This window comes from Nyctibius grandis, chromosome 7 (assembly GCF_013368605.1).
Source record: "Nyctibius grandis isolate bNycGra1 chromosome 7, bNycGra1.pri, whole genome shotgun sequence".
Classification (NCBI taxonomy): domain Eukaryota; kingdom Metazoa; phylum Chordata; class Aves; order Nyctibiiformes; family Nyctibiidae; genus Nyctibius; species Nyctibius grandis.
The window spans coordinates 52,385,101-52,401,856 of NC_090664.1; the positions used below are offsets into that span (position 1 = coordinate 52,385,101).

At 43.9% G+C, this 16,756-nt stretch overlaps 1 protein-coding gene across 1 annotated transcript in view; it reads left to right on the forward strand.

The window, feature by feature from the left end:
- LOC137666043 (5'-AMP-activated protein kinase subunit gamma-2-like) overlaps positions 1–15,010 on the forward strand; it is an 81,861-nt gene extending 66,851 nt beyond the window's left edge. Inside the window, exons 2-3 of the mRNA XM_068405622.1 lie at positions 1,127–1,198; positions 14,657–15,010. Of these exons, the coding sequence (XP_068261723.1) occupies positions 1,127–1,198; positions 14,657–15,010 (426 nt within the window). The remainder of the gene's footprint in view (positions 1–1,126; positions 1,199–14,656) is intronic.
- The last annotated feature ends 1,746 nt before the right edge of the window (positions 15,011–16,756 follow it).

Genomic DNA, 16,756 nt, shown 5'->3' on the forward strand with positions numbered 1-16,756 from the left:
GAGCATATTTTGGATTTAGTATGATTACACAATGTGATGTGATTAGACCTGTGGCTGCTCTGAATTCTGAAGGCAAACGAGCCTTGCAGACTTCCCGGCCGCTGCTAATTTTTAATTAAGCTCTATTTAATCTCAAATTAGATTTATGTGAAATTGCTATTTATTTATGTTTTGAACTATTTTAAATGGGATGCAGATGTGGTAGTAGAGAAGCACTGAATCATTGCATGGAAAGGGTGATGCCTTGCATCTGGGAGATCCTGCATTGGGGAGGTATTCCTGACATTTAGATCAAGATTTGGGATCCAAGACTCAGTTCTTCAGCACACAGCATTAGGCAACCTCATGCTTTTGATCACAGAATTACTCATTATCTACTTTTCTGATCAAACAGATGCTAAACTCGGCACTAACATAACTTCCTTATGCGTGTAAAAGGAGCTCTAAAAACCCCGTGGCTAGAACACAAAGTAGCATAAACAGAACAGATGGCAGGAGGTAGAATATAATTGCGGTTTGTTTTTGTTAGTTGAAGATGAGCATGTGTGCTTTTCTTATGGCTTTATTGTCTTTAGTCACGCAGAATTGGGTGCTTCTCTCTCCTTTGTGCAAGTGAATCGGTTATTTCCTCCCCAAGCACCGTGTCGCGGTTTTTATGTGTTACATATTTTTCAGAACATTGACATATTCTTGTTCAGGTTTTGTTTATTGCCATAAATACTCTTTAAACTAAGATTATACACCCCGCTAAAGACAGGATAGACCATTTGCTGAGCAAGTGGCTATATTTAACCTGTAATTTCCTACAAATTTTTCTGTGGGATGTGAGTGCCTCCTTTTGAAAGTTTTAGCACAGGACTTTTGACTTTGGCTGTGCAGGTGCCTTTTCATGGTGATGCAGTGCAAGCACTGCTAAGGGCTCCCCATTCACTTGTTACTTACATGTGCTGTTGGTTTCACAGCCAAGGAGAACGATCAGAGCCCGTGTTATGGCTTACCAGCAATTGCTATGGGCAAAGCAGTGGGCACTTCAGAAATAAAACCATGGGGTACAATCATGGGATGCTCTGATGGAAGGAAGAAGACATTAATATCAGGCATCAATTTTTCTTCTCTGTCCTGGCAGGATCTCAGCTCATTTGCCATGCCATTCTTGGACGGTGATGTGGAGAGCACAGACAAAAATGCTTCTCGCAAGGTAGGATATTTCCAAAGCTTCACCTTCGCTGTAGTGGTTGAGTCCCTTGATGGTAAACACAATTTATTAGGCTTAAAAAAGCCTGGGGTTTTAATCTTTCCTGCCCTACCATTAACCTGTTGAGAGTGATGCACTAAGGCAAATACAGTGACTTTTGCAGACCTTACCATGACGGTGCTTATGCAGTATAACCTGTGAACGATGCTAACCTCTGGTGGTATTGTTTTAAATACTGCAGATGTTGTGTGTAACCCTGTTGTAGTTCAGTGAAGTGGTACTGAATAACTGTATTCTCAGGAGTATAGTTAGCTAACAAAATTTGTGGTGTTACTACAGAAATACGGTGCCCAAACAGGTGTCTGTGGCGGTTGATATGTTTTCCTGGAATTGCCTCCGGAGATTTTAACTGTTCAGTGTCATTGATCTGTCTGTCCTTGTCACCGGCAAAATGAGCTGCCTTCATTTGCTGAAGCCATAGTGGTAGGGTCTTCCCGTAAACAGGGTGGCAAGGTTCCTCCTTGATGTGGGATTAACTCAAGGTTATCCTTCTGGAGGCATTGCTGTAATTTGTTTTTCTGATGGCCTGCTATTAAATTAGACCAATACATTCACAGAGTTTGCTTGCTTTAAAACGATCAGGTGAGCATATTCAATGGATGGCATTAGGAATGATTATATAGTGCCTACACAATATTCAAAGCAACAAAAATTGTGGGTGGGATCTGTCATCTTCAGGTCCTGGCCTCATCGTTTTCACAGAGCATTGAAGTACAAGCTGGTCTGCTAAATGTAAGCCTCGTACCAGCCAAGCTACAGGCTTGGAGAAAAGAGATAGATGCTCCTCCGAACAGTAGATAACCCCAAAAGCTGATCTGTAGCTACGCAGCGGACCAGTTTGACTTGTCACAGTATTTACAAGGTTGTGGACCTCTGTGAAGATTAAACCTGCTACAAGCCATTTGTCAAACAGTTTGAAGTTATAGTTCAAGGCAGGTGAAGCAATAAATATCTCCTTACTGAAGCTAATCTGCATCTAGAACAATAATAACTTAGCTCTGTTGACAGCACAAGTTTCTACTCCTTTGCACCTTGCAAGAAAGGACAGTTGTTCAAAAAATTCTGCAATCCATCAGTAACTGAACATAGTTATAACACTGGCCTTGTTCTTTTCTGCGTTGGACCTGTTAAGACTGACGTAGGAGTCACTGATGCAGAGGAATTCTTGTAGATGCCAGGGAAGCTAAAATATACAGTGTTACCACAAGGCGCTTGTTTGGTGGTGGGTTTGAATAGAGTGAACAATGTGATGTTTTTTGGAAAGGGTTGTTGTGCTGGAAGAAGGCAGGGGTTTCTAGCTAAAACTTGATTTTCCCATTTATCACCTCCTTTTCCCAAAGAAAGGTGTGAAAGCTGCATGAATCTCAGTCCTGAAGAAAAAAATACACCAAAGCTAATCTCGCTCATGTGTAGTATTACGATATCATTTAATGACTTCGACTTTACCATTTATGAAGCCCTTGGTTTTCCTCTTACTGGTCTTGGGACTCTCTTTTGATGAGTGCTTGTCTTGGGGACAACTGGAAGAACATTTCAGTATTTGCCCCTTTTTGCAGCTTCAGTAAATGCTGTTTTTTTTCACCAGACTTGCATCAAGTTCTGCTTATGGAAGTGCAATTAACTTTGGAATAACCATGCAACTGGGGCTTAACATCTGAAATTGCTTTTTTAACAGACCTTTTTGATTGCGTGTGTAAGACCCAGAGTTTTTTCTAACAACGTACTTGGAGCTCTGTTCAACACACACAACACATGCAACAAAGAAAACAACTGGCAGTGCCCAACTTCAATAAGAAAGAGATCAACTAGCAAAATCCATTGCCCCACATCTCGTTCTAAATATCATTTTCCTCAATGTGAAGGGTGAGATCTTTGCTGCTGGTGAATGATGGCTAGCATCAGACTGCAGAATTTTATTTAATTCTAACTAAATATTTGCCAGTCCCTGCTGGTGCTACATAAAGAAGTTCCCAAGTTGCTGTTCACCTTCAAGTGAGATGGTTTTCCTTTGTTCAAGTTTGAAACCACAGTGTGATGTGTAACTTTTGTATATTAAAAGTCAGTATTTCATCAGCAGGGTGGCTTTTCCATTCACCCAGCATGTTGGAGACTGGCAATTCATCAGGGATATCTCTCTTCCTGCACTTAACTCTTCTGTCGCTTGGGCTATAGACCAGAATAGAGAAGAGTAGTTCACAACCTGTCTTTCCAATCTGCCTTTAATTTAATTCTCCTGTTCTTTGTGAAAGGCTTTTAAAAACCGAATTAACATTTTCCACAGAGATCCTCAGCACTTTATCCTTGCGAGTGTCTCTCAGTCATTATCCTGTGACAACAATCCTCATTATACAGCTAGGAAATTCAAGTGCAGAATTATCTGTTCAGGTTCACATAGGAATTTTTTGGCAGCGGTGGGAATGTGACACACATTTCCTGAAGTTTAGCCTTAATCACTTCTTATTAACATGGCTACTATTATAAATAGTATTCTTCTTTCCTTTATGACCGATGGCAGGAAGGGGATAGGGATACTTTTCACCTTCCTCAGCTGAAGGTGGAGAATATAATATTCTGAAGACTCTTGCACAGAAGTTTTTGGCATGATGTGATGGAGAAAGATAGCTCTTGTGCCTGTGGCAGGTATTCTGGCCTTTCGTATTGCCTGACAAAGTGCCTTAATACTTGTGCTGGTAGCTTTGTCTAAACCAATTGGTATTGCTGACTGCCATGCTCAAAGCTAGGACTCTCCACAAATGGCTTGAATCCTTCTTGCAGAGAGACCTTAGAGGATCACTAGATAAGCAGTAGAGACAAGGATAACTGGGAGCTGAGAAGCAATTGGATACATTAGATTTCCTCACTCTGGGAAAAGACAGTGGAAAAGGAGCAGTTTTAGGTGCCTGGAAAATAATGAATAATGATGTGGAGCATCATTCAGAAAATAATTCTGGTACGGTGTGGCAGGGCAGCAGTCAGGGATGAGTGCCCCTCTGCACCCAAATGGCTCTATCAATTTTAGAGGTCTTAACACCTTAAATGCATATAGATCCATCATCTAAAATGTAGGTTAAAGGGTAAGGTGTGGAAATTATAGGAAACTGATAGCCATTGCTTTCAGCTGAAAGCCCAGGATTATGAATGATTAGAGAGAAGAAAATGACACAAGAGGAAAATTGTCCATGGGGAGACAGCTAGCAAATTATAGATGGAGGACAGAAGAGGAGGAAGAAGTTTAAAGAATAATATTGATCCATTCCTTTATGGAAATAATAGAATTGCCATAAAAATGTAGAAGAAATCTTGGAAAAAAAAGTGTGTATTAAAATTTCTCTTCTCTAATTGGGGAAGAAGCTGGTGAGATGTTTATCTTAGATGATAATGGTGACTGTCCTGTTAATGACTGAAGTGTATTTAAAGCAGAACATGCTAAAACTGGACATCTTAAAATTAAATCCAAACAGCTCTGATAAAACACCCTTGAATGAATTGGCACAGCTTTCTCTGACTAGTGCTGATTTTGAATAAATCTTGGAGCAGAGATGAAGTTCCAAAAGACTGCAAAAAAAGCAATTACTCTGTTAATATTTACAATGTTTGCAATTAAGATAATTCACAGGTTTGTCAGTCTAACATTAGTCCTGGGCAAAACAATGAAATATCTAGTGTTGGGTAGTTAATGATGCTATTATAATGGACTCATTTGGATTGGAAATAATGATAAACAGTTCTTATTAAACAAATGTGGGGTTTTAAATGAATTATACTTTTGGTTGGGAAATGTCATAGTGTCGGTGTCATGTATAGAAAAAAGTAGCACAAGACATTTTGATTTAAGAAATGGAATGATACTGAATAAACATGGAGCCTATTAAATGAATAAAAACCTGGCTGATAAAATAAATTAAGGCTCATCAGCAGAAAATTCTGTTTCTAGGCAGACGAAACAGTCTGTTGCTATACTGTATGGTACTTTATCAGTGACTTGAAAGAAATACAGACTACTGATACAATTTGTAATTCATACGAAAGTGGGGGAAGAGAGTGGTAAATTCTGAGCAGGAAACAGTCCAATGCAGAATGACCTGAATCACTTAAAACACATTTTGCAAACAAACAGCCCATCTCAGTTTGGCCAAATTGTGATTGTTTACACCTAGGAGCAAATAATGCAGGCTTTATTTTGGGGAAGTCTTTCACAAATCTTTGATTAGATTTTGAGAATAGCTGTAGATAATCTGCTGTACGTGGGTTCTGTACGTGACACAGTGGTTAATGGATTAGGTTGGGTTTGGGATGTACGAGCAAAGGAATAGGGTGAAAAGTGAAGGGTTTTTTGCAGCTTCATTTGGCACTGACTCACAGTTCTGCTATCAGTAATGCGGGAAAGTGTTGATGAACCAGGATCAGAAAACAGCTGAGGAGAGACTCCAATAATGAAGGAATCTGAGGAGTGCTTTGTCCTACTTCTGGTCTCCCAGCATTGTTTTTGTTTTGTCCAGTGACTCACGGGAACTGCATGAGCAACCCCTGGAGCAGGGAGGAGAAGCAAAAATTATGCCATTTTTAGCCCTCCCTTCACTGGAAAATAAATCTCCTTTTGATTTATTTTTGTTCCCAGTCTTTTGATTATCCATTTCTTTATGAACAGTGAGGATGGGGTGCGTGTCCTGGACGGTGCCGCAGCCTTGGCACAGGGCACCTGCAGTGGATGCAGTGAGCCTCAGGGCAAGGACACGTGTGCCATCCGCTGCACTGCCACGTGTGTCGCTCCTTCCCATCCGCTGCTTTGCAACAAATGCAGTTAAGGGTTAGGAAGTGGACTGAGAGCCAGCCCTGCTTTCACCTTCCCTCAAGCCTGCTTCTGCCTTCAGGCAGCCCTGCTCGCTGCTGGAAACCTAACCCCGACCATCCGTACAGCAATGCAGAGCTCTCAGAGCCTGCCAGAGCAGCCAGCCACATCCCATTGTATTTTAATTTGGGGAAGTGTCATTGTCCTTTAGTTTTGGGAAGTGACATCTCTGATCCCGTAAAATACGTTGTCATCTCAATTGTTACTGCTCATGCAGAACCAAGGGAACTAATGGTGGTGAATGTGACCACATGGTGGCTGGGAGAGTAAGTCCTTCATTACCTTTCAGTCTAATGAAGTCAGCTCTTGTGTTTCTGTGAGCTCTTTTATTACAGCAGAATGAGAGAATCATCCAATTAACTTTATCAAAGGGCCTTTTTATTGAGATTCAGTGGAAGGGCAGGAAACAAGTGCAGACGTCTATCTGGTGTATCGTCTCTAATTGTGTTTACTGTCCCTGTCAAGGATGGTGGGAGGCAATTCCTTTTCTGTTATTCGCCTTTCAAACTTTTGTTTAAGTGAAGAGGCAAAATAAAGGTCAAATAACTCACTGTTTTAAAAGCAAATAGAATTCAAATGTCCTGACTATTCAGAGTTGGAGAAAAAGGAAGCAGAGCTCAGAAGCGTTTAATAACTTTCACTTAAATCCAGAAGCATTTTGAAAGGCTGTTTAGCTTGAGCCCATTTGTATTCCAGACAGGTTTGATTTCAGACTGTTCTGAAAAATGAATCTAAATTCTCTTGAACCAGAGACAGAGATTTTTCAGGGAGGGCATCCTCAGGGGAAGGCTGTGTGCCCAAGAAGGGACCCGTTGCTGGAGAACCCTGGCAGGGGAGCAGAGGAGATGGCTGAGAAGAGGTACTGCCGCAGGGACACGGGCAGTGCCTGGGTTTCCCCGGCTCTGACACAGTCTTTGTTCATGGTCAGGGTCTTCTCAGCCCAGGTCGTCCATTTTTCGGGCCATGTCGCTTTGGCAGGACACTTCTCTTCCCTGTAGTTAAGTGGTCCTTAAATTCTAGGTTGGGAGCAGAAATGACTTCTTAGAGAGAACTTTATGTGGTAAAACGAGGGGATCAGATTTTCAATACAAAGCATGGGAAAGAAAACGACAAGGTTGGGAAAATTTCTGTCTGTGAGTGAGAAGAGGCAGAACTAAGATGGATGGTGTGTGGATGATGAGACACTAGTTTGTGGTGAAGCATGGATAGTTTGGTCTCAGCGCATTGCGTTGGGGATTATCGTATGGTAGTGATTAAATGTAGTACGCTTTAATCTTGTAAAATAAGATGAAGAGTTGTGAGTCAGGTAAAAAAACAGAATCACAGAATCATAGAATATCTCAAGTTGGAAGGGACCCATAAGGATCATCGAGTCCAACTCCCTGCTTCTCGCAGGACTACCTAAAACTAAATCATATGACTAAGAGCATCATCCAGACGCTCCTGAACTCTGACAGGCTTGGTGGCTCACTTCCCTGAGGAGCCTGTTCCAGTGACTGACCACCCGCTCAGTGAAGAACCTTTTCCTCATGTCCAGTCTGAACTTCCCCTGATGCAGCTTCATTCTATTTCCTTGTGTCCTATCGCTGGTCACCAGAGAGAGGAGATAAGCTCCTCCCCCTCTGCTGCTCCCCTTGAGGACATTGTAGATTGAGATGAGGTCATCCCTCAGCCTGTGAGCTTGGCTTCTCCAAGCTGAACAAGCCAAGTGACCTCAGCTGCTCCTTGTAAGTCTTGCCCTTGAGGCCTTTCGCCATCTTGGTCACTCTCCTCTAGACACACTCAAATAGTTTAATGTCCTTCTTACATTGAGGTGCCCAAAACTGCACACCGTACTTTGAGGTGGGGCTTGTGCTCTCCCCGAACCCAGGCGGCACCTGAGGAGTGCTCATGGCACAGAGTAAATCCCCATCAGATGGTGAGTGAGCCGGGAAGCCATGTGGACCACTGCTCAATGGTTTGAGCCTGTGTCCAGCTGTTTCATTCACTGACATGGGGTAGTCTGGGACTGGTAGTAGCTTATGTTGGGATTTTGTCATCTAGGAGTTTATCTGTTGGAAGATGTGGGTCTGCTGGTCCATCACAGGATGGCTCTGAGGCATTAATGTGTGTAGCTGTGAGAAAGGAAGAAGAGACTAGGAAGAAGGGAAAGATCCCTGTGTCCAGGTGAAATGACAGGGGCAACTTTCAGGATGCTGTTTCTTGAGTTGAAATCTTCCCGATCTGCCCAGCTCGGGGCGAGTGCCATGCTATTGCTTTACATTTCATTCAAAAAATTGAAAGAAAGTCTGCTAGATGCCAAGCACTGTAAGACAACATCTTGTTTTGTTGTTTTATTTTCAACAGTGGTCAGTTCTGGATGTATTTTAGAAACCTGCCTAAGATCTTTTCACGTATACAACAGAGCAAAGTCTCTCCCTGGTCCCCAGCTGAGGATCCTTTTGTGCTCTGAAGCATGAAAACTGATAGTCTTACAGCATTTTAGGATATATTTACTCAGTGCTATGCAAGGTAACCAGTTTAGGCTTGAACAAGGAAAGTCAGTTTCTAGAAACAGCACATCTGATGTAGCACGGGGCTCTGCTCGGTTGCTTAACCTCACCAGGGAGCACATTGCCATAGGCTGAGGGTAGGGTTGCACTGGCACTATTACCAAGCTGCTAATTTAGCCCTATTCCTCTGCAGATGTACAGACAGGATCTGACATTTCTCTCCAACATAACCAGCTTTAAGGTTTAAGGAGTCCAAAGTTGGGCATAGAGCTCAAAGATCCCATATATGCTCTGCACAAAGCCAACACGAGGAATGTTTTGTTGTTGGTTCATTGGTGTTTTTTTTTTTTAATTAGGTGAACAGTCTTCATACTTGGAGGAAATTTTCAATTTGTGTGATTAGACTTTATTTGTGCATTGGTTTGTATTGTACTTTCATTGTATGTTTGGATTCCTTATCTCCAAAAGGCCAATTATCCGGTCAGGGACATATCAGCCATATCAACATGTGTATTTATTAGGTGTGTTTCGTATTTCTGCCCCTTCTCACTTTCTGCTTTGCCCGGACCAACACAAACTGATGTACAAAGGTTATTCATGCGATAAACCAGGGTGCCATATTTTATTTTTTTTTTGCTGCTACAGTTCAGCTGGAGGAATAGTTATCTTTCCAAAGCACGTGTGGGAGTTTTGTGCCCACCTGCCTGTCATAGCTTCAGGAAGCGAGTCCAAAAAGCCTGAAGAACAGGGTGATGATCCATCTAGCTGTGTAACCTGCCTCCAGCACCACCGCCAGAGTCGTCACACCGGGTCTGCGTAGGATGGTGGGGTTTATTCCACAGCAGAGATTCTTCCGCATTCCCAGCTGAAGCATGAAGATTAACATTGCCTTGTGACTTTTATATACAGAATCACAGAATGTTAGGGATTGGAAGGGACCTCGAAAGATCATCTAGTCCAATCCCCTGCCGGAGCAGGATTACCTAGATCATGTCACACAGGAACATGTCCAGGCGGGTTCTGAATGTCTCCAGAGAAGAAGACTCCACAACCTCTCTGGGCAGCCTGTTCCAGTGTTCAGTTACCCTCACCGTAAAGAAGTTTTTCCTCATATTTATGTGGAACTTTCTGTGTTCCAGCTTGCACCCATTGCCCGTTGTCCTGTCAAGGGACGTCACTGAGAAGAGCCTGACTCCATCCTCATGACACTTGCCCTTTACATATTTATAAACATTAATGAGGTCACCCCTCAGTCTCCTCTTCTCCAAGCTAAAGAGACCCAGCTCCCTCACCCTCTCCTCATAAGGGAGATGTTCCACCCCCTTAATCATCTTTGTGGCTCTGCGCTGGACTCTCTCTAGCAGTTCCCTGTCCTTCTTGAACTGAGGGGCCCAAAACTGGACACAATATTCCAGATGCGGCCTCACCAGGGCAGAGTAGAGGGGGAGGAGAACCTCTCTTGACCTGCTAACCACACCTGTTCTAATACACCCCAGGATGCCATTGGCCTTCTTGGCCACAAGGGCACACTGCTGGCTCATGGTCATCCTGCTGTCCACTAGGACCCCCAGGTCCCTTTCCCCTACGCTGGTCTCCAACAGGTCTGCCCCCAACTTGTACTCATACATGGGGTTGTTCTTGCCCAGATGCAGGACTCTGCACTTGCCCTTGTTATATTTCATTAAATTTCTCCCCGCCCAACTCTCCAGCCTGTCCAGGTCTCTCTGAATGGCAGCACAGCCTTCCGGTGTGTCAGCCACTCCTCCCAGTTTGGTGTCATCAGCGAACTTACTCTGCGATAACTGTTGTTGCTGCTGATTTTACTCATAAAAGCTCCTAATCATCTTTTAAAACTCGCAATCCATTACCTCAAATAACATTCTAAGAAAGCAATCCTGTTGTAATCCCCACAGCAAAATCACAGGTATTTATCCGCTTTGATGGTGGGTGTAACCTGTGTATAATTAACATGCATAGTGGCTGGGGAAGAATTCGATGTAGTAATTTTCTTTAATTTAGTAGCATGCACATGTGTATTTAGCAGCGTGCCCCTGGTGCTCCGACAATTAGCTAATTCATCTGCCTGGCACGATGAAGAGAAAGGCAACTGGTTGTGATTGCGATAAATAAAAACATCCCGCTGCTTCTGCTCGGAGTTTGAGAACAATTTGCTTTCGTGTCTGACTTGTGCGTACAAGGGAATACTGACTTTTTTGACAAATTGTTGCTTGACATGTTGCATTTCTAGAATTGCTTTAGTGTGTGAGGATACCACAGTCTTTTAAAAGTGTGTCCTATCAGTGTGTTGGCATAACCAAACAAGCATGCAGAAAAGATAACATGAAATATGAAGGGTGGCACCAGAATGACGTCCTTCTCTTAGCTTTACAAATCATAGAATCATAGAATGGTTTGGGTTGGAAGGGACCTTAAAGATCATCTAGTTCCAACCCCCCTGCCATGGGCAGGGACACCTTCCACTAGACCAGGTTGCTCAAAGCCCCATCCAACCTGGCCTTAAACACTGCCAGGGAGGGGGCAGCCACAGCTTCTCTGGGCAACCTGTTCCAGTGTCTCACCACCCTCACAGTCAAGAATTTCTTCCTAATATCTAATCTAAATCCCCCCTCTTTCAGTTTAAAACCATTCCCCCTCATCCTGTCATTACTTGCCCTTGTAAAAAGTCCCTCTCCAGCTTTCCTGTAGGCCCCTTCAGGTACTGGAATGCTGCTATGAGGTCTTCCCAGAGCCTTCTCTTCTCCAGGCTGAAGAGCCCCAACTCTCTCAGCCTGTCTCCATAGGAGAGGTGCTCCAGCCCTCTGAGCATCTTCATCATGGCTTGTCACTTGAGGAAAAATTATAGTGAAATTACCATCCTAGAGACAGTCCTAAATTACAGTAGTAGTAGCAGATTTGTATTATGATTAAAATGAACTTGAAAGTATTCTTCCTCCCCACTTGCAGGCAGTAGATTTGGCAACAGACCTCTTTAAATCGTGATGCAAAAGGAGGTGCCGTTGTGCTACTGGGTTGTTTCCTGGACTGTGTAGTTGTGAAGAGAACAACACCTAAGTAGTCTCAGATGATTTACAGATGATATTTAAGTAAAGTTAATGAGCTTTTATGAAAAAGCTACCACTTTGGGACTATTTGCCCATGACAAAAGTACTATTTGTTCATTAATTTACTTATAGTGTGGTGGTTATTCCAGGTCTCAGTTGAGGGATTGTCCCCTATTATTCTTGATAAATACTCACCAGGAGACGGTCTGTGAGCCAGAGGATTTAAAGTGGGAATAAAGGAGATAGGGTCCTCATGGCAGATAGCTGTGTAATGTGAAATGGGTTTTCAAGATTGCACACAGAATCCGTGACATTGCTGGGAGGCAAACCTGAGGCTCAGGCCACTGCATTAAGCTTGAAACACTATTTTTTAGTTCTGTTGGATACTGTCAGTGTTTGGTACCCCGTGCTTCAGTTAGAATTGATTTATGCTTTCCAAAAATTTTCCTTTGAGGGCAGCTGCTCCCCTAATTCATCTGCAAAAGGATAGGTATATTTTTCACAGAATCACAGAATCACAGAATGTTAGGGATTGGAAGGGACCTCGAAAGATCATCTAGTCCAATCCCCCTGCCGGAGCAGGATTGCCTAGACCATATCACACAGGAACGCGTCCAGGCGGGTTTTGAATGTCTCCAGAGAAGGAGACTCCACAACCTCTCTGGGCAGCCTGTTCCAGTGTTCGGTCACCCTCACCGTAAAGAAGTTTTTCCTCATATTTAAGTGGAACCTCCTGTGTTCCAGCTTGCACCCATTGCCCGTTGTCCTGTCAAGGGATGTCACTGAGAAGAGCCTGACTCCATCCTCATGACACTTGCCCTTTACATATTTATAAACATTAATGAGGTCACCCCTCAGCCTCCTCTTCTCCAAGCTAAAGAGACCCAGCTCCCTCACCCTCTCCTCATAAGGGAGATGTTTTACCCCCTTAATCATCTTCATGGCTCTGCGCTGGACTCTCTCTAGCAGTTCCCTGTCCTTCTTGAACTGAGGTGCCCAGAACTGGACACAATATTCCAGATGCGGCCTCACCAGGGCAGAGTAGAGGGGGAGGAGAACCTCTCTTGACCTGCTAACCACACCTGTTCTAATACACCCCAGGATGCCATTGGCCTTCTTGGCCACAAGGGCACACTGCTGGCTCATGGTCATCCTGCTGTCCACTAGGACCCCCAGGTCCCTTTCCCCTACGCTGCTCTCCAACAGCTCTGTCCCCAACTTGTACTCATACATGGGGTTGTTGAGTTATTTTTGTCCACGCTGTCAAAAATAAGTGTGCAGGTAGAAAAAGCAGTTGTGCCTCTTGTCAGACATCTCTGTGCTGCACAGTGGATCTCAGAGCAGAATTCCTGAGCTGTCCAGGGCTGTGCCAGCGCAGCTCCCTGCCCCTCCTACTGACCCATGCTATTTGTGTCCATCTCCCACACCAACTACCTTTGAGGTCAGAAACCTTCCCAAACAAGGGACCACGCTCTCTGCAGTTCCCATAGAGCAGGACCCGTTCCAGCTCTGTCCCATCCCAAGTGGAAAGAGGAGCTGGTCCAAAGTGCATGTGCAGGAGACAGAAAGGATTATGAGAAGTGGGATCATCCTGTTATGGAGGGAGCAACTATTTGTCCGTCGTGCTGCTCGGGAGTATTTCTACAAGTGTTTTGGAGCTGTGGTTAAGCATTATTTTGAAAAGGGAGTTAATTGCATGTGTTGTAAACTCAGCTGACCATTTTTAGCTGGATTCAAATACTCAAGCCCATCACGGACCCAAAGGAGGGCATATGCACCTATAACGCTTTCATTCACCTCTTCTTTCATCTAAGTCATCCTAATTAAAGATACTATTTTTCCCTCCAATGATTCCCATCGCAACAGTGCCCGTACCTACCTAGGTCACACATTGGGTGTACCTGGCATCTGCACAGATAGCAGTTGCTGTCTGCTCCATACCTCCCAATTTGTGTTGTGTAATTGAGCAAAGGGCTTGAAACTCAGCAGCACACCGTGCCCGTGGGCACACGTGCCGTGGCCTTTGCTTACATGTCCCCTAGAGACCTGAAACCCACCGCTGCCTTTTGCCAGGAACAGGGCCCTTCATTCATGAGAAATGCCCCCAGCTGAAAAAGCAGCCTCATACCCACAGAAAGTACTTTGTGCAGCCAGAAGGAAATAAACTCTGTGTATAGCCCAGGCATAGGCAAATCCCACAGAGGTTTTGGGTCAGCTTCTGTTAATTGTATATGGGAAGAATTTAATCTTAGCTCCTTTTTTTGTTTGTTTTTCTGGATTTTTAGCCCTCCTCGCTGGGTGAGACCGCACAGTGCAGTGCTGTGCTGTGCACAGATATTCACGCTAGCTGGGAAGCCAGCACAGGTCCCAGATGAGACACAGCTGTTAGAAAGGTCGTATCCAAGCTCGAGGCTGCGGTAATTAGCAGAAACGTCGCCACTCTAAAATGGTTCCTTTATTTTGGGACTGGAGTTGCAATCCCACAGTTGTGGCTGTGTCTGGCGTTGTAGAGACCTGTCAGGCGCTTGGGACCTTGGGCACTGTGCTGTGTCACGTGGTGTGATGGAGATTTAAGTACCGTAGATGGGTGCTTAATTTTGGGATTTTGGAGTGCTAAATTAATTCATTGCCCTAAATAAATCCATTGCCAATCATCTTTCAGCTGTCTGGGGAAGGAAGAGGGATGTGTGGCAAATAAAACCAGTAAAGAAAATCCTGCATTATATGTGTAATAATAAAATGTATGCACATAGGTTGAATTTTTTGTGAAATTCAGGATGTCTTTAAGAGCAAGGGGCAGCACGGAGCCCAGAGAGGTGGCACACACGCATCTGCGTGTCAGTGCAGGCAGGCGCTGGGGAAGGTGAGGTCTGGCTAATCCACCACTCAAATAAACAGGAGTTGACTGTGTTGAGACAAGTTCAGAGATCCTGATGGCCCACACTGAACTGAATAAATGGTGATTATTCTTTTTTCTTCCTTTTTCTCTCCTTCTCAGGTGGAAGAAAGCTACTCTGCTGGCAGCCCTTCAAAAGGCCTTTTCTCAAAAGGGCTCCAGAACCGACCTTCCAGCCCTGTTTCTGCCCCTGTGAGATCCAAACATAGCCCCGGCTCACCCAAAACAGTGTTCCCCTTCCCCTACCAGGAGTCTCCCCCACGCTCCCCACGCCGAATGAGCTTCAGTGGGATCTTCAGGTCCTCCTCCAAAGAGTCCTCCCCCAATTCTAACCCGTCTACCTCTCCTGGGGGCATCAAGTTTTTCTCCAGATCAAGAAAAAGTAAGAAATTGCTCATGTTATTTCAGGAAGATACACGGTACCTCTGGGCTTGGCCCATTCTATACCTGCGGTAGTGAAGTAAGTGCAGATGAGGCATGTGCTAATTGTTCATTATCGCTTTCACTGACCATGTGTTTTGGGTTTCTGACATACTGGCCATTAGGGTATGACCTCTGCAGGGCCACGGGCACCTATGCAGGGCTGAGGAAGGAAATCACACTTCAAAGCTTTGCTTAGAAAACCTGCATCCATGTTAGTGGGAGTTATGTGGGTGGTTTCACTGAGGCTGGTTGGATGCTAACACTGGGGCTTGAGAACAGCTGGAGATGTTATTGTGGTGGAGGTGGGCACGGAAAGGACATGATCTCGGGAGCTAAGGGAGACTCGATTTTCTAGACTCCATAGAGAATTTCAGCTGGTTTTTTAATTGATAATTCTTTGCCCTATTGTAGGAGGGGAAAGAGACCTTTACTGGATAGAAGTAAATGATGTGTTTCTAATCAAATGACCATTAAGGCAGTGTTTGAGCTCCTCTGCCAGAATACGAAAGGCATCGTACACCTCCATGGTTCAGAGCGCTTGCCTGCTTTATATCGGGCACAAATTTTACCTCTTCAGCAGCCCGTGGGCTAACACACCATTAAGACTCAGAAATGAGCAGGATTGAGAAAAGGCTTCGATTTTAAAACTTTCTTGCTCCCAGTGCTGGTCTACAAACCAAACCTGGTTTGCCCTAGGGGTTAGTGGCTATAGGAAGGGCACAGAGTTACAGGGGAAAGAGAGGAATAATACCTTGCCACTGGGGGTGCGGGATTGTCAGACCACAGCAAGTTTTTCTTCTGTGAACAGAAGAAATAACTCAGTGATAAGTTGTTGTTAAATCTTCTGTGACAATGTAGGTACAGAATTAGTGATGCATGTGTCTGTGTTTTGCTATATATTTCCTGCAATGTATCGATAGCTTTCAGTGACTTTTAAATAGTATAGAGGGATTTTCTTGGTTTTCTTCAGCAGAATTTCTCTTAAAAACATTGGTTTTAATCAGAACAAGGAATTTCATAGTGACTTTGGTGCACGAAAACACAGCTATACAAACCTATATAGGATTTTTCTTTATATTTATCAGAAGTTCTGCTGCAGTTTAATTGAAATGGCATCTCTTCCAGTTCTTGCCTCTCTCTAAAACACCTTCAGGAGATTCATAGTAGGAAAGTCAGTGTTTCTGAAGGACTCCAAGTAGACTCCAAGCATCATTTCTATTCCAGGACATTTGTTCTTCTCTGCTTAAAGTTCAAGTATGCTTTTTCTGCTCCCCTCTTTTTCCAGCCTCACAGTAATTAAAGTTCATTTAAGCTCTCTTTGCTAGTCCACATAAGTTTAAATATTGCACAGGCATTATGCCACTGATTGAGTACGCAGAGAAGGGCTCACTGCTGCATGAATAACAGCATATACACTGCATAGCAAAGCCATCTTGTGAAATTTTAAGCGAGTTATGCAAGCAAATAGCACTGTTTAAGTCCTAGGTACAACAGAATATTAAATAAGGGAATCTTCCAGTAGTCAGTAAAATCCTATTGATAAGGTCACATCACTGTCGGAGAACAGGCTTGGAATGGGGCCACGCTATTTTGAGCTAACAGAAGATACCTGTGACCCTGCTGCTCCAGAGAGGGTTGCAGGAATTGCGCTGGGCTTGGGTGTTCGTGGTCTTTTGTTTTTCAGGCAGGAGGGACAGCCTCTTGGAAAGGGTGTGATGATTAAAATCGGTGTTTAAATTGATAACTTCCCATTCTGCAGCTTTTTGCGAAACAGAAGAT